This window comes from Rutilus rutilus (genome assembly GCF_951802725.1).
Source record: "Rutilus rutilus genome assembly, chromosome: 20".
Classification (NCBI taxonomy): domain Eukaryota; kingdom Metazoa; phylum Chordata; class Actinopteri; order Cypriniformes; family Leuciscidae; genus Rutilus; species Rutilus rutilus.
In genome coordinates, this window is record NC_140225.1 from 860,001 (window position 1) to 878,993 (window position 18,993).

The 18,993-nt window shown below is 36.5% G+C and overlaps 2 protein-coding genes across 2 annotated transcripts in view; one reads left to right on the forward strand and one right to left on the reverse strand.

Annotated features, from left to right (window-relative positions):
* The window catches only part of inpp5a (inositol polyphosphate-5-phosphatase A), a 170,654-nt gene extending 161,420 nt beyond the window's left edge, over nucleotides 1-9,234 (forward strand). Inside the window, 4 exon segments of the mRNA XM_084392318.1 lie at nucleotides 3,822-3,933; nucleotides 6,208-6,276; nucleotides 7,987-8,071; nucleotides 8,187-9,234. Of these exon segments, the coding sequence (XP_084248444.1) occupies nucleotides 3,822-3,933; nucleotides 6,208-6,276; nucleotides 7,987-8,067 (262 nt within the window). The 3' untranslated portion in view covers nucleotides 8,068-8,071; nucleotides 8,187-9,234.
* A 749-nt stretch (nucleotides 9,235-9,983) lies between these two features.
* Nucleotides 9,984-15,449, reverse strand: nkx6.2 (NK6 homeobox 2). Its single transcript, XM_084392320.1, has 3 exons — nucleotides 12,853-15,449; nucleotides 12,214-12,386; nucleotides 9,984-11,718 (listed from the first exon to the last, which is right to left on the reverse strand). The coding sequence occupies exons 1-3, from the start codon at nucleotides 13,265-13,267 to the stop codon at nucleotides 11,470-11,472; spliced, it is 837 nt and encodes a 278-aa protein (XP_084248446.1). The 5' UTR covers nucleotides 13,268-15,449; the 3' UTR covers nucleotides 9,984-11,469.
* Nucleotides 15,450-18,993: the final 3,544 nt, after the last annotated feature.

Below are 18,993 nucleotides of genomic sequence, written 5' to 3' on the forward strand. Positions count from 1 at the left end.
TGCGTGTGTGTGTGAGTGAGTGAGTGTGTGTGTGTCTCTGTGTGAGTGAGTGTGTATGTATATATGTGTGCGTGTGTATGTATATATGTGTGTGTATGTATGTGTTAGTGTGTGTGTATATATATATATATGTGTGTGCGTGTGTGTGCGTGTCTCTGTGTGAGTGAGTGAGTGTGTGTGTCTCTGTGTGAGTGTGTGTATGTATGTATGTGTGAGTGTGTGTGTATATGTGTGTGTGTGTATATATATATATATGTGTGTGTGTGTGTGTGCGTGTCTCTGTGTGAGTGAGTGAGTGTGTGTGTCTCTGTGTGAGTGTGTGTATGTATGTATGTGTGAGTGTGTGTGTATATGTGTGTGCGTGTGTGTGTGTATATATATATATGTGTGTGTGTATGTGTTAGTGTGTGTGTATATATGTGTGTGTGTGTCATCGCTTCATCAGGATGAATGATGAACATTGTAGCTTTTCATGGTTAAGATGAGGATTGTTCCAGACAGGCTGGTCACTGTGAGTCAGAGGTGAGAGAGAGACTGAACCGTAATCAGAGTCTGTGATCGTTAGACGTTATGATGATCTCGTTTACTCTGTAATCTGATGTAAACACAATCAAAAATCATAAAGAGACTTGATTATAGATCATTATTTGAGGAAATTGCCCTTTTCCTGTTGCACAACACACACACACACACACACACACACACACACCCCTTTGTAACTCTACATTTGATTGACAGCTCCAGTTCTGTCCCATCCCATGATCCTGTGCTGTAATAGTCATGTGACCTCTGCCCTGTCATTAATAGTGTGTGTGTTATCAGTGTTTCCTTCAGTGTGTGTGTTCTCAGTTTATACGCCCTCATTAACACAGGCGTCTCAGTGAATCAGTGTTTGCTTTGTCACTTATTTGTCATTGTGTAGAACAAGATAACAGGTCACATGACCCACACCACCGCTTAAAGGCACATTCACTGAAAATGATCATTGTGTCGTCATTTACTCGCCCTGAAGTCACTCAGATCTGTTCGACAGAGTAGATGATGATTCTTTACCGTCTGAACCGAAGCTCTTGTAAGTGTGTTAGCGGCTAGCGGTTAGCGTTAGCGGAATGGTTAACTGTTCCCTCACTGTAACACACACAGGTGGGCGATTGTTGAGTTTATCAGCGCGGCCCCATTAATTAGGGTAATTAGTCTTGGCACGAGTGTGATAGTGTCTGACGGGCTCCGGTTCTCACACACACACACACACACACCCGGCGGCAGCGTTTGCTCTGCCTGATAACGGCTAATCGACAGCATTAATCACCCTGAGGCTCCACCGCGCTGTTTACTGTTGAGTTAGAGTGTGTGTGTGTGTGTGTGTAAGAGAGAGAGTGAGTTTATACACTTCCATTCAAAAGTTTTGGTAAAAAAGTAAGATAAAAATGTTAAAAAAGAGTAAAAATAAATACTTTCCTTGATCAAGGACTCGTTAAATTGATCAAAAGTGACAGTAAAGACATTTATAATGTTACAAAAGATTCTGTTTCAAATAAATGCTGTTCTTTTCAACTTTCTATTTAAAATGTATCACAGTTTCCACAAAAATATGAACACTGATAATAATCATAAATGTTTCTTGATCATCAAATCATCATATTAGAGTGATTTGTGAAGGATCATGTGACACTGAAGACTGGAGTAATGATGCTGTTGATCACAGGAATAAATGACACTTTACTGCATATTCACATAGAAAACAGATATTTTAAATGGTAAAAATATCTCACAATTTTACAGTATTTTTGATCAAACAAATGCATCTTCGCTCTGACGTCACACACACCATCAAGCCTCACAGTCCCAGATCAGTTTCAAAGCTCAATCCGATCCAGATCAGTTTAATCCGGCTGAAGGATCACATGATAAACTTCCTCTCGGGATTGTTTGGGATTGTTTGGGCCACCCTGAAGAAATCTTCAGTCTTTAAAGAGCTTCTCCCGCCCCTTAATTCCCACACTCTGCATCTCTATCCCTCATTATCCTTCTCTATCCTCCACTATCATTCACTCTCTCCCTCTTTCATCCTCGCACTCATCTCTCGTTAGCATACCAAAACTGCCCTTCATTTCCACATGCTTAAAGTGCCATCAATGCTAATTGCGCTCAGGCGTTCTGCAAAGGCCCCTCGCCGGGTCTTGTTTGGCCACTCGGTCGGGGGCCTGTGTGTTGGGATAACTGGGATAACTGGTTCCCCTCCCTCTTTGACCCCTGACCTTTGGGTTGCCACGGTGATGGTCAGTTTGGGCTGATGCTGATGGTGTTGTTTGACCACTAAAGCAGCGGATCGAGAACCGTGTGATGATCCGCTTTCATGCTCAATTGACCAAAGCAAGCCGAGAACACATGCGCTTCTGCTCTGAACACTCAGCGGTCGAGCGCTGGGCTCCACCAGGTCACAGTTAATTGCATTTTGCATAAAGAAAGTCAAGCATTATATTATTTAAAACACAATTGAGAGTTTTTGCTTTACTGAAATTATTTGATACTGTTATTTATTATTTGAATTATTGAACACATGCACTTCTCTGCTCTAAACACTCACCTCAGCGTCAACCAGAGTACAGTTACTTGCATTTTGCCCAAATTATTTTGCATTATTTTCAACTATTATTAGCTTGTTGTGATGCAAAACCATCGCATAATGAGGAGAAAATGCTGCTTATTTTAAGTGCATTTTAAAACTATTGAAAAAAATACATCATAGTAGTTTTTGTTGTTCTGATTTTATACTATAGTTTATTATTTTCGCAATATCAGTGTTTTTGCAAAGAAAAATCTCATATTTTGAAGAAAATAATATATTTATATATAAAATTGTTTAACTATTTAATGCATGTTTAAAACACTATTGAACGTTTTTGTTTTACTGAAATTATTTTATACTGTTATTTATTAGTTATATTATTTTAAAGTAAATTAGTTTCTGCAAAAGAATCTCATAATGAGAAGAAATAAATATAATATTTAAATAACATATAATTTAAGTACATTTTAAAACAATTTAAAATATACATCACAGTGGAACTGACTGTATAGTATAATTTATTATTTGCGAAATATCTCAGAATTTTTGCAAACAAATCTCATATTTTGAAGAAAATAATATCATATTTATAAATTATATTATTTAAAACAGAATTGAAAGTATACATTACAGTTGTTTCTCATAATGAGAAGAAAGGAATATATTTAAATATAGTATTTAATTTAAAGTACATTTAAAACAACTGAAATTGTCCATTACACTAGTTTTTGCAAAAAGAAATCTCATATTTTGAAGAAAATAATATAACATTTAAATATGATATTATTTAAAGCACGTTTAAAACACAGTGGAAAATTAACATCAATGGAGTTTTTGTTGCACTGAATTGTGTTATTTAAAGTCCATTTTAAAATACAATAAAAAAAAACATATATATATATATATCACAGTATTTTTGCACAAAAAAACGTACAATATTTGAATAATATATTATTTAAATGACATTATTTAAAGAACATTTAAAAACATGATTGAAAGTCACAATCACAATAGTTTTTGTTGCACTGAATTAATGCTGTAATTATTGATTTATATGAGCATTTTAAAACACATATTTTGCTGATTACAAAAAAACTAAATGTGGCGTTGCATTTGTAGTCATAGAGGGAAACGTGTTTAATTGTTATAAAAATAACAGCATAAATCATCACCGATGTGCGATATGAAGATGTTTCTGATGCTGGTGTTCATCATTAACACCGTAACTCTCGATCTGTGTGTGTGTCCGCAGTTACCCGTACAGCGAGGACTCGAGTCAGGGGAAGCAGTACATGAACACTCGGTGTCCCTCCTGGTGTGACCGAATCCTCATGTCCTCCTCGGCCAAAGACCTGATCCTGAAGGTGAGACTCCAAACACTGTTAACACCTCCATTCCTTCCGCCAGATCCTCAAACATCTTCATTTCTGTCTTTCATCTGGTCAGATTGTTCGTTAATCTGATGCAAAAGATGTCATGCATTGAGAAATCATACTTAACTGGATCTTTTGAAGTGATTGCACTATAAAAACACTACGTTTCAGAACAAAATCAGCTTTTAATTAAACTAAACTCGTTTTCTTGATCTGCGTAATGAATCTGTTGTTTAAAACAGTTGAATGTACATCACAGTCGTTTTTGATGCATTGCATTTATTTTATGCTGATAAAATGTGTCTGGATTAGATGATTTGGGTTAATTACACTTGTTGGTTAATGAGCGCTGAACAAATTTGCAATTATGCGCTCAACACATTAAAATGGACATTTGACGGAGTGCACGTAAATATAAAACTGTAATGCACATATTCTGTGAATCATAATCACAGTTCCACATAAGTTATGATTATTTCATATGCAAATGGCAGTGGGCGTTTACAAGTCTTAAAGGAGACGCGCATCTAGTTAAAATCAGGGTGGAAATAGACTTCTATTTCTACATTATGACAGTTTTTGATGTGGAAATCTAACTAGCATTATTGCGCCTTAGGAAACATTATATAAATATAAAATGCAATGCATGACCACTTATATAATCATATAGATCTTCAGATCTAAGATGAAACCAGATGTGTCTGTCAGAGCTGAGTTTCACGATCTTATGAAATTCATATTTTGTCCGTTCCTCTCAAGAGAGACGGTAGAAGTGCATAAGAAACTATATGAGCGGGTGCATAATAACCAGTAAGAATAATAAGAATACACAATACAATAAGTGGCAATATGGACAGTATGAATAGTAAGAAACAATATGCAGTAGGAACAATCAATATAAGGACGTAGTTATGATAAAGTGAAAAATGTGTTTGTGATAAAAGTAAAAGATAAATTTTTTGCATCCAGTTTTTTTGTTGTTTTTTTGCATGCAGTGTTTTTGTTTTTTGTTTTTTTGCATGCAGTGTTTGTTTTGTTTTTTGTTTTGCATGCAGTGTTTTTTTTGTTTTTTGCATGCAGTTTTTTGTTTTGCATGCAGTGTTTTTGTTTTTGTTGTTTTTTTGCATGCAGTGTTTTTGTTTTTGTTGTTTTTTTGCATGCAGTGTTTTTGTTTTTGTTGTTTTTTTGCATGCAGTGTTTTTGTTTTTGTTGTTTTTTTGCATGCAGTGTTTTTGTTTTTGTTGTTTTTTTTGCATGCAGTGTTTTTGTTTTTGTTGTTTTTTTGCATGCAGTGTTTTTGTTTTTTTGTTTGTTTTTTTGCATGCAGTGTTTTTGTTTTTTTGTTTGTTTTTTTGCATGCAGTGTTTGTTTTGTTTTTTTGTTTTTTTGCATGCAGTGTTTTTGCACGCAAAAATAGAAGAAACTTCAGTGCAATAACTTGATTTTTATTTGTGTGGATCAAGAAACGTCTGCTTTCCTCAGTGATCTCAGTGCTCTGACTGCGCAGTGCGAACACAAGTTGAACTGAATTGCTTTATAGCAGAATGTGAATGCGTCTGATGAAGTTTGCATCATGGACTCAGCACGGCGCTAATGACGTGACGTCCTTCAGGTCAAGCGTTAATGACCTCTCACACACACTCCAGCGCTGCGCTAGTGAGTGCCTCAGACAGACGGTGTGTTTGCGTTACAGATTGTTCAGACACGGCCTGTAAACAGCCTCATCTATCATGACACGCTCTGTTAGCCGCACGTCATGTTGTTCTCTGCTATCCGCGGCCTAACACGCAGAGGTCCGGCGGAGGTAATGAAGAGCCAGTGAAGCGCAGGCCCGGACCCGCACTCATCTGTTTATCTGTCTAAAGATTACGCAACCCGAAAATCCACAATTTTATGCTGCCTTTGTAAATTATCCAGCCTGCGTTTGATGAATGTATCGGGCTCGGGGACGCTCAGGCTGTGTGTGTGTTCTTGTGTTGCTGAAGTTCACTCGCGCGAGTGTGTGATGGTGTTTTCACAGACTCGGAGAAACACAATCTCGCGCGCGCGTGTTTTTAAAGTGCACTGCATCATATTTCTGTCTCGCTCCATTCAGAGCATTATTTTCAATTTAGGGGAATTATGATTAATGCTTTTGCTGCTTTTGGAGCTCCTGAAGTTTCTGCGCTCTGATTTATTGGCACTTAAGTCTAACAGAATTATAGTATTCTACATGGATTCATTTTGTGTCTTTAATCGTGTTTTGTGTGTGTTTGTGTTTTGCAGCCGGAGAATGAGGAGAAATCAATAACGTATGACAACATCGGACCCAATGTGTGTATGGGAGACCACAAGGTACGACTAACCAACGTGTGTGGTGTGTGTGTGAGTGAGAGAGTGAGTGTGTGAGTGAGCGAGTGAGTGTGTGTGTCAGAGACAGAGTGTGTGTGTGTGTGTGTGTGTGTGTGTGTGTGTGTGTGTGTGTGTGTGTGTGTGTGTGTGTGTGTGTGTGTGTAAATTAGTGTGAGTGTGTGTGTGTGCGTGTGCATATGTGTGTGTGTGTGCGTGTGCATATGTGAGTCAATCTGGCTACAATGCAATTTAAACATTTTAAACTCGCCAGTTTTAAGGAGAAAAAAAGAAAACAGAGACACTGTTTAAATATAAAATTACTGAAATATTCCTGAATGTGTGGTGCGACTGATTCAGACCCAATCAAGCTCAGTGTGTCAATCATACACTCACACACACACACACACACACACACACACACACACTCACTCACTCACTCACTCACTCTCACACACACACACACACACACACACACACACACACACACACACACACACACTTACTCACTCACTCACTCACACACACACACACTCACTCACTCACTCACACACACACACACTCACTCACTCACTCACTCACTCACTCACTCACTCACTCACACTCACTCACTTGCTCACACACCCGCGCACACACACACACTCACTCACTCACCCACACACTCATTTACACACCCGCATACACACACACACTCACTCACTCACCCACACACTCATTTACACACACACACACACACACACACACACACACACACACACACACACACACGCACACTCTCACTTACTCACCCACACACTCATTTACACACACACACACACACACACACACACACACACACACACACACACACACACACACACACACACTCACTCACTCACTCACTCACTCACCCACACACACTTCTGTTCCTCCTGTGAAGGTGTAATAGATATAAGACCGTCAAGACCAATCAAAAAACAGTATGCAAATAGATTCCTGAAAGAAAACCAATTGGAATTCAGTATGCAAATGATGCCAGCCCTGTTAACAGTGTGAGTGAGAGACTATAAAAACTATAAAAAACACAAATAGATTTAAATGATCTACAACACTTTTGATTAAACCTTTTTTTTTTCAAGTAAAAAAATTCAATTTTTTTTTTGATTTTTGTTTATTTTAGTATTTATACAAATTTAAACTGTTATTTTAGAGTTTGTTATAGTTAAGCTTTAGTTAAATATTGCTAAATAATACTTTTTGTAATTTTTTGTTAATAAAATTTCAAAACGTTATTTGAGAGAGAGAGAGTGAGAGAGAGAATGTGTATGTGTGTGTGTGTGTGAGAGAGAGAGAGAGAGAGAGAGAGAGAGAGAGAATGTGTATGTATGTGAGTGTGTGTGTGAGAGAGAGAGAGAGAGAATGTGTATGTGTGTGTGTGAGAGAGAGAGAGAGAGAGAGAATGTGTATGTGTGTGTGTGAGAGAGAGAAAGAGAGAGAGAGAGAGAGAGTGTGTGTGTGTGTGTGTGTGTGTGTGTGTGTGTGTAACCAGATAGACACACACCGCCAAAATCACATTCAGATGTTCTAGAAATGTAAGTGAATTTAGCACCCATGGAAGAACAGTTCAGACAGATGTGTGTGTGTGTGTGTGTGTGTGTGTGTGTGTCCATGTTCAGAACAGCTCATCCTCTAAAGAACTGGTTGAAACGCTGATCTCTCATCTGTGTTTTTCTGCAGCCGGTCTACTTGTACTTTCGGTTAAACACAGGGGCAGGTAAACCTAATGCAAATAAGCACAAGTGTTGTGTCGTGCAGTGATGTGGTAAATATTTTCTTTTATCATTATTTTATTCTTATTATCTTTATGAATATGGCTCTGTTATGACTCATGATGGACGTGCAGAAGTTCTCATGATCTATATGTGTGTGTTGGCCAGGAAAATGGTGCCAAAAGGTGGAGAAGATTTCATGAAAAGCGGCCCTGTGCGAAGCTCCGACGCGCACACACACTCACACACACTCACACACACACACACACGCACACAGAGGACCCTGTAAAGACTTTTCAGCAGGACTGACCAGTCGCATTTGTCGCAGTGCATGCAATCATGTCCATAGAAACGACACATTGAGTTCATGAATGCTTCAAGAGTCGAGATCATGGACACACACACACACACACACACACACACACACACACACACACACACACACACTCAATCTCCATCAGATGCTCTTCTCTGACGTCTCTCAGCCTTGTTTCCAAAACTCTAATATAGACCATCAGAAATTACTCTACAGATTTTAAAAAGCATTCTTGCAAATTTTAGATATGCCTCTACATAATATTTCAAGCTACTTCCATACAGTATGTAAGATGTTTTAAAAAGTGCAATGCAAAAAAAAAAAAAAAAGTTGTTGTATTTCTCTATTGCTAGGTTTATTTGTACATTGGATTATCTTTAATGGAGATTTCTAGACGTTCTGTGTGTTAGAATAGATAGGTATATTCTGTTCGATTTTCTTTCTTTATGGATTATTGTTCATCTTTGATTTCTGATTTGTTGTTGCTCGCACTCGCAACCGCCAACTCTCATTTTATATACTGTACTTTTTAAAGAGATAATTTATAATTCGTACCAAAACTATTATATGCTGACATATTGACTCAAACAGCTGCTTTTGGGTGTAAAGTTTCACATGTTTGAATAGTTATAAACAAACACTGAAATCCACATCATTATTAGCAGAATACGCCATTTCAGCCAATATGATTTATATATAAAAATATATATATAGCCAATTTAAAGTTTGTTTTTTAAGCAGTGCCATAAACCATGCAAATATATACGATAGTTTCTATAGCAGTCTTGCTCGGTTATTACAGTACTGTTCTTATTCTAACTTATTTCTGTGTAATAATGTTATGGTTATGAATGTGATATTTCGATAGGCCTGGGTATCTTAAAAGTCGCTGTGTCCTTTTCTCTTTCTTTCTTTCTTAGTTTTTTTTTTTTTTTTTTATGATTTTTTTGTTACTATATTATTGTGCCATGGTGCCGACTATTGAATTGAACTCAGTCATATGTAGAGTTTAAGTTATAAATCAGTTCAGCTGTAAGAGGATAAAACACTCAAATTAAGGACCAGGAGAAATCTCTTTACACTTTACTTTACAATGTCCATTTCACACGCCATGTGTTTTTACAAACATAATCACACATGAAGTCCGTGTGTCAGTATTTTACTTCAACACACTGTTACGTGAACGCTGTACAGTAAAGTGTGAGTGTTTCTGGTGGACTCCTCGTGTGTGTTCTCAGCATCAGTGCCGTTCGCTCCTCCTGGTTTAATTCTACACTACAGAGTTGACAGATTAGATTGATCCTTCATTTCTGAATGATTTTGTGTCGCTTTGACAGTGATTTGCTTAGAAAAACTGCTTGTTAACTGTTTTCCCCAGCAGGGCAGGAGATAGGATTCACTCTTTTCTTTAAGCAGATAGCGATTAGACCTCGTGGATGGCAAGACCTCCAAAAGCAATAAAACCATTAGAACTCAATGAATGAATGAATGAATCAATTCCTCTTTGTCATTAGTCAAGCACATCAGAAAGCCCTTGAGATTCACTGAACAAGCCTTTGACATTTAGATGTATCGATGCATGAACATTTATATTATATTGTGTTTTTGTTTTGTTTTGTTTTTTGGGGGGGGGGGGGGGGGTTAAAATTTTGATTAACAATATTACATTATACAATATGATATTATGTGTTCATCAAAATGTTTATACAAATTAATATATTATTGAACATATGATATAGGCTAATCATTTATTATGGCGGGATGTTTTAAGATGTCTCGGGATGAAATTATAAGGTCACATGACGCATAAAACTCCCACAAACAAAATGTTCGGAAATATGTCATGTAAGTATATATAAAAATATATATCAACACGTTTTAACAATGTTTACGAATATTTTTGTAACCACAAAAGTTAAGATTACAAGTTAGTTATAGATGTTCGCGAGATCGCGGTCGCTACGCGCGTTTTTCGTTACGATCAATATCGAAATCGTGTGCGAACTGCGAAGTAGTGTACTGTCATTACTTAAAGGCATAACTTTTAAAAATAAATTTATATATCACAAAAAAAAAAAAACATTTTGTTTAATGTGTCTTTAAGGGTTGATGGGGTCACGAGACATTTGCATTACTCAAATCCGCGAATAACCCTGACAAAACAGGTTAGCCTTCCTGAAATCTGTTAAATGATTCGCATGCAAAAAGAAATACATATATCAGAAAATCTGTGAATGCATTATTTAAGGCCCTGCAGTTTGGGCTCTTAAAAATAAAAACTCTTAATGTCTGTAAAACTAACCATGAAAAGAGACGAAATATTCCTCTTATTACAAGGAAAAAGCCGAATGAATGTTTATGATCTTAATAGCAACAATCATGTAGGAATTTTATTATCATTACTATGCTATTAATAATAGCCTATAAATGCACGGATATATAATGCATTTGTTTGCACCTTTCGCGTGGCCGAGCTCAAAAATATGCGCTACAATAACACAATAAAATGGTTTGAACAAATGCATGAGATTATAAAGAACCAGGACAAATGTAAAATATTGGCTTGTTAAATAATTTATTGATAATACAAAGTTTTTTTCTTCCTTCATCACGGAAGCAATAATATTCTCTTCATCGATATTTATGTCCATCTTTGAGTAATTTTTTCGTGTTGTGAGGTAAAACATAAACTCCTTCCATTGAAAGTATAAGCGGCCAAAAAAAGGACATTGTTAAAACAAATTCTATTCACATCATTTACAGCACTGGCACTTTTTATACACTTGGTGTACCTGTTTTCAAAATAATAAAAAAGTGAAACTTTTAGGCGAAAGAGGCGTCGTTATTCTTCTGCGATCGAAGACAAAGATGATCTTAAATGATGATGATGATGATGATGATGAGGGGAAAGTTGGCACGTCTTCGTGATGCTTTCATAACATAATTTACTCAGTAAAAAATATATATACATCTCACGTCCACTTCTAACTGTACAACCGCATTCAAAGCAAAGCAAGAGCCGCGTGAACAGTGTGTTTATACCCTGCTTAACTCTGCCTCATTTCCCAGAAGAATCTGAGGCAGATGATGATGAAGATGATGATGATAATAATGAAGAGTCTTTGCTCAGTTTCATCACAAAGTGTCCGAGCTGTTACTGCACGGGCTGATGAGCGACAGGTTACTCGTCTTGTGCTTTTTCAACAGTCTTGTGATTTTCTCGTCGTCGGAGTTCGGGTCCAGAGGTTTGTTATATTCATCATCCTCCTCGTTGTCCGAGCTCTCCTTCATCTTCTCCGTCTCTGAGTCGTGTTTCTTCTTCGCCGTGGCCATTTCAGCCGCGTGCCTCTTCCGCCATTTGGTTCTTCTGTTCTGAAACCAAACCTGAGAGAGAGAAAGAAAAACACTTCAGCACACTGGGGTAAATGCGACAATTAAATGCATTAAACCAAGCTTTAAAAAAATAAAATAATAATTCATCTAAATGTAACTATAGTGCAAAATGAATTTCAAGTTGACCTGTAAATATTATGCCTAACGGTGTGAAATGATGTGCAACATTGACCGCAATAATCCCAATATTTTTCATTTCATAATTATAAATGTTGAGTTTTGCTTGTTTGTAAATTCATACACTAAAACATTCTGGGTTGTTTCAACACACGTTTGGGTCAAATCTGCACGAAATGGACTCGTACCGTTTAAATTGGTTTACATTTTTAAATTAAAATTTGAACCCAACGGTTTTAACGGTATCGCACACAGCCTAACTGACACTTCCACAGATATAATAATCTTATCATTGTCTCGTGCTGCCGTTTACATTGAGTAAAATGTTTAATAATATGTCAAAGTTAATGAAACCCCGTGTCTATCTACCTTGACTTGACTCTCGGTCATTCCCAGAGAATATGCGAGTCGAGCTCTCTCTGGACCGGCCAGGTATTTGGTCTGTTCGAAGGTTTTCTCCAGCGCGAAAATCTGCTGTCCTGAAAAAGTTGGTCTGGAATGTTTCTTCTTGCCGTCCTTGTCCAGCATCATATTCGCCTGGGCTGAAGAAAACGAGACACACGGTCAGCCAAATATAGACATTTAACTCAACATTATGGGGGAAATATGGTTGTCATGTCACGAGAGACCCACAACTTTTAGACACACTGCAAAATAATATTCCAACAATCTGAGCGACTCTTAAAAAAAAAAAAAAAAAAGGTTCTTCAGCTTATTGGCACTGATGGGTCCATGAAGAACCTTTAATGGAATCTTTCATTAGCCACACAAAAATGCTAAAGAGGAAATATGTTCTTTAGATTGCTAAAATGTTAGAAAAAGTATTTTATGTTCAAAATATATTAGAACTAATCACTGAAAGGGTTCTTATTATTATTTTGTGTGTGTATATATATAAATATCTATTAGCCTATATTATTATTATTTGGATATTTGTGGAACCCAAAACGGTTAACGTTACACTGGAAAATTGTCGTTTAGATTGTCATTTAGGCCAGGAAAACTCACCCGGACAGCTCACCCGCGGGTCTCTCCAGGGCGACCCTTGCATCATTCCCGGCCAGAATATGGGCGCCCTGCCGGGCAGCTCCGTCAGGGGTTTGGGATACCGAGACACGGCCGCCGGGTTGAAGTACATCCCAGCTGTTGTGGCCAAGCCGTTGATCCGGGGAAAGCCCGAGAGAAGCTGTCCGGCCGTGGTGATGGGTCTCCCCAAGATATCGCTTATTCCATGCGGTGTTCCGAGCGGGATCTGAGAGTTCAGGTTGGCGAAAGAATGAGCCTTGAAGCCCGCTGGGTTCTGCAGGGTGTACGGGAATAAAGAGGTCTTCATCTCGGTCATGTTGTGCAGCGCAGCCAGTGGAGTGCTGCCCAGAACGAACGCACTCTGCCGGTTACTATCCATCTGCCCGACCGCTAACATCGGTGCGTGTGAACCACACGATCAACCGCCAAACAACAACAACACATACAAAGTACAACAAAGTTTAGTGCAACAACTCATCCAAGGGAACGAATACTGCGAGTTTCACAAGTTCTGCGAATGTTTCCCCAAACAGAAGTGTCCTAGTTCAGGCGAGTGAGGGAGTTTCCGAAGCAGAATCCAGACGGCGGCCGTCGACAGATCTCACGCCCGCTTTGAGTGCTTCAAACCCCGCATCTGAGGCGCCGATCGCCGGTCAATGGACTCTATCAGTGATGACGAGCTGATAACCGGCAAGCGCGTGTCTCCTATTGGATGACGCTAAGTGACGCCATTCTCTGATTGGAGGAAGCGCGGCGGCGAATTTGCATGCGCGTAACCTGGACAAAGCCGCACTCCATCAAGCTCGCATTGTAGCGCCTTTAATGACGCGTCGCACTGTAGAAATCATTGTTTCAACATTTGACACAATAGACGCGTTTACTTTATGACGCTGGCAGAGTAAGTACATTAACCTCGTACAAAGGTGTCGCTAATTTTATTAAAAGCCGGTCATTTGATTATTTAAACGTTTCGTTTAGAACAAACTTAACCGTTTTTTTTTTAACGCGATCTCATTTGTAGTTCATAAGATAAAATGCGAAAACTATTTAATTGGTTATTAAAACGTACGCTCCTTGTATAAGTATATAAATTATACTTTATAAACTATATATATATTTTACACATATGAAATATTAATACGCGTCGCCTGTTACCTGCGTCTCTCTTGCATATTAGGCCTATTATAGCTTAATAACGAAACATTGTATTATTAGCATATTGGAAATGTAGCTCGCCATTTTTAGCGTATAAAATGTTGAAAGAATCTGTTACAGTTTTACAAATGACATGAGACCTTGTAACTTCATGATTTGTTGCTAAAAAAATAATCCTCAAAATATATAATTCGCATGGGAAAAAAATAAAACCAAAAAAAAAAGTCAGGCAATGTTTTAATGTGCAAAATGAAATGCAACTATTAATTCCCAGAGTCTTATTTAATTCAGTCCTCAGATATTAAACTCACTGATGCTGATAATATCTCATCTAAAGATTTCTCCTTGTCATATATCATCATTAATCTAAATATGCAGTAAATGAATGTGATTGAGCCGCTTGTAAATTTGCTTTGTTATTATTGTTCTTGTCTTTAACATGTTGAATGTTCCGCGTTGTGTTTTCCTCGTAATCTCCGTGAACTGCAGAGACAGAGATCATCTGCAGATGCTTTATGGATCTGTCAGTGAAATATGACCATGCTGGATTTTAAAAGGGTTCAACATTATTTAGACCTTCATCAAATGAAATGCGCCTTTTGAAATATGACTTTCCATTATAATAATAAAAGGACTCCGATTATTTCTATTTATTTATTTATAGACGTTAACCAACAAAAGGGTTTATTGTGGCTTGTGTATTTGTGCTTATTTTATCTATATAATTTGCATTTAAAAAAACTCATTTATTGATTTATTGTTTCATTATAATATTCCTAAACGTCATGTAATCCTCAGGATCAACAGAAGAACAGTTTCTTGTCAGTTGTGTACTTTTATTTTACTGAGTTAATCTGTAATTTCATAAAGTCGTTGTAATTCAGTTGGACTGTAATAAAATCACTGTCCGTCAAAAAAGGGGGAAACAATTTACATTTACGAGTGAATTATTATTATTATTACTCTTTATATTTCCCTTTATTTTAAAAGCAAAAGCTTGATTGTATTTACATTATATTTAGATCATGTAAAGTTTTTGTTGACACATTACTGTATTTTAATAGTTTGTGAAAAGTATCCAGTAGTTTAGTTTAACGTGTAAAGCATGACATCATTTAATCAGTTCTGTGCTACAAATATATTTACGTCATCGGTATAAACCCTCATCTAAACCAAACCCTGAGTGGAACTTAGCCTATTTAAACTATTGATTTGACCTAAATACGTTAAGATCAAAGACAGTAATTATAATAATAATAGTTTCTGTTGTATTTGCCACATTTGAACTGTTTGCCTTTCCCGTAGGCCTACTGTATACTATAGGCTGTACATTGACAAATTAACTAAAGATAATGATGTATTTTTTGGGCAGTATGTGAGTTGTTTTTTCCAGGTCTTTGGCAGAGGATATTATAGTAGTCCTAAAACCCCCTGTTTTCAAATAAATGAACTTTAATTGATTAAAAAACAGCACTGGTTGATTTGCGCGAGACTCCGCGTTGATTTCCAGATAAACAGCGACACCTGCCGGTCAGAGCGAGAACTGCACGCCACACTGACTCCGCATAACATAATCATAAATGTCATAAAGCACATATTTTGCGGTTGTTTTTCTCATGTGTAAGCAGGGCATGTTTGATGAAGCTGTTATGTGGGCTTGTCTCAATCACTTCTCCTATATTAGTGGATAAAAACACTGAGAGAATTATTACACAGAAGAAACAAAGGTTGGGAAAGACACGAGGAAAAGTAAAAGAGGAAAAGAAGAGTACATTTCGACTTTTTATCCATTATTTTGACTTTAATTACAATTTAGTAGCTTGTGTCATAATTTAGACATTTATCTCATAATTATGAACTTGTATGTTATAAAATATTTGTATGTCATAATTATCACTTTAATATTTAAAGTTTTTATCCAATTAATTGGGTAATTAATCTTTTAATCATAATTATGGCTCAGTATATCATAATGTTGACATTTATCTCATAATTATGAACTTGTATGTTATAAAATATTTGTATGTCATAATTATCACTTTAATATTTAAAGTTTTTATCCAATTAATTGGGTAATTAATCTTTTAATCATAATTATGGCTCAGTATTTATCTCATAATTATGAATTAGTATGTCATAGTGATCACTTTTATGTCATAATGTCGACTTTTTATCCAATTAATTGGACTTTAATCATAAGTATTATGGCTTAGTTTGGCATAATTTCGAAATTTATCTCATATTTATGACTTGGTACTTATGTCATAATTTCGACATTTATCTCATAGTTATGAATTAGTATGTCATAATTATCACTTTAATGGCATAATTTCGATTTAAAATGATGTGATTAATAATTTTGAATGTCAGAATTGTGACCTTGACACGTGACCAACACAAACTAACACAACACGTGATCACCCTCTGCTGGTAGAGACTGTAACTACACTAAATTGGCTGCAAAAATATATTTCTTCATTATTATGGCAATTCAAAAATATCTGTGCATCCTATTTATTATTATTATTGTTGTTGTTGTTGTTGTTATCATGTATTAAATGTTTTAACACTGCCTTGAATGATGGCAGAATGATCATTTTTAGCTGAATTATACAGATAAGCTTTAGTGAGGCGGTGCTGCCGCCCTGTGGTCGCGATCTGAACTGCAGCACACACACACACACACACACACACACACACACACACACACACACTGGGACTGCAGCGCACATTCACACACACACACACACACACACACACACACACACACACACACATACACATACACTCGTACTGCAGCGCACACACACACACACACACACACACACACACTGGTACTGCAGCGCACATTTACATGTCTGATAAATAAAGATTACTTTAATACTTAACTCCATCTCTCTTGTGAGTAATGAAGCGTGTTTGTCTCAGAGGGAGGAGGAATGTGTGTATGCTGTAGTTCTTGCTCCAGTAGATGGCGACACACACCAGGAGAAACAGCTGGTTCACTTAAACCACCTCACACACACTCAGCTTCACTGAGACACGAGGATCCGCACACACACTCGATCATCGCGATCCTGGGAAACACGTCGAGATCAACAACACGAACTCGAGCTAATGGAGATCACGAGGCGAAAGTGAAGTAACTCTGGAATTCACTGCCTTCTGTGACAGATCTGCTCAGACCATCTCCAGTGTTAAATCTGTGCTAAAAGCTCATTTATTAAAATTACACGGGTTATTCATTCTTAGGTGTGTGGTTGTTTTATGTCGTTTCCTTGTTGTATGTTTTATTATTATTATGTTTTATTATTATTGATGCACAGCACTTTGAGCAACCTTGGTTGTATTGAAATGTGCTTTATAAATAAATAAAAATAATAATAACCAGATATTTGTCTAAGCCACATTAGAAACAATCATGCTGTTGTAAATCACAATTGTGAGATAAAAAGTGAGATAAAAACTCGAAATTATGGCATAAGAACTCATAATTATGACATAGGCCTACTAAGTAGAAAGAAAGCCAATTTTCCCACAGAAGAAAAAAAAAACACGCTGTTGCAAATTATTAATTGTGAGGTAAAAATATGGCATAAAAAGTCATAATTATGGCATATTAAGTAAAATGGGAGCCTATTTTCCCTCCACATAAGAAATAAATGCTGTTGTAAATCATTGATTGTGAGGTAAATACCTCAAAATTATGGCATAAGTCATAAGTATGACGTACAAAGGCGAAATTGACATAAAAAAGTTGACATTTTGAGTTCAACACTCATAATTATGACAATTTCGACTTTTTATCTACTCAGTTTCACTATCACAATTATGGCATAGTATAATTTCGACATTTATCTTAAGAAAAATAATTAAAAATGTCATAATTATTACATTTATGTTATAATTTCAACATAGAAAGTCATAATTTCGATTTTTATCTAATTATTTGACTTAAATCATAATTAGTGTCATAATTTCGACATTTATTTATAATTATGACTTAGTATGCCATGATTATCACTTTTATGTCCTAATTTCGACATAACTCATAATTTCGATTTATAATCTAATAATTTGACTTTTTAAATCATAATTAGTATGTCATAATTTCGACATTTATCTCTTAATTATGACTTAGTTTGTCATAATTGTCACTTTAATGTCAATTTCAACATAAAAGTCATAATTTAGACTTTTAATTATGGTTTAGTATGTCATCATTTTGACAAAAGTTAGAATTTCGACTTTTTAATGTCAGAATTTCAACTTTATTATTTTTCTTATTTTGCAGAAATGAGCTTCCCTCCACATCAAATAGATAAACTCATATCAACTTTTTGAACTAACACGTGACCAACACAAACTAACGCAACACGTGATCAGCCTCTGCTGGTAGAGACTGGAACTACACTAAACGGTTATTGATTCGTGACTGAAATCATAAGTGTGCGCAAGACTTAAAGAACACTACTGAGTGTCTAAATCTGGATCTGCTCCCCTTCTCCATTGTAGGACTTTCAGCAAACATTATATAACTTTTATCATGGATACCATGGTAAGGTAATTACCTTGCTTTGAGTACCATATGCATAATCATTGTGCATGAATATGGTAATCATTTGGTTCTGTAGTGTATATCAAAGTGCCACGGGATCACCACAGTACTTTTCTGTAAGGCTACAGTATATTACACCCCAAATCAGAAAAAGTTGGGACACTGTACAAATTGTGAATAAAAAAGAATGCAATGATGTGGAAGTTTCAAATTTCAATATTTTATTCAGAATACAGCATAGATGACATATCACATGTTTAAACTGAGAAAATGTATCATTTTAAGGGAAAAATAAGTTGATTTTAAATTTCATGGCATCAACACATCTCAAAAAAGTTGTGACAAGGCCATGTTTAGCACTGTGTGGCGTCCCCTCTTCTGTTTATAACAGTCTGCAAACGTCTGGGGAC

Excerpts from the sequence above, each read along its gene's own strand:
- nkx6.2 (XM_084392320.1), bottom strand. The coding sequence starts at position 13,267 with ATGTTAGCGGTCGGGCAGATGGATAGTAACCGGCAGAGTGCGTTCGTT. Across the intron at positions 12,387-12,852 it reads CCCGCGGGTGAGCTGTCCGG|CCCAGGCGAATATGATGCTG; the intron begins GTGAGTTTTCCT and ends CGTTTTCTTCAG. Across the intron at positions 11,719-12,213 it reads TGACCGAGAGTCAAGTCAAG|GTTTGGTTTCAGAACAGAAG; the intron begins GTAGATAGACAC and ends TCTCTCTCTCAG.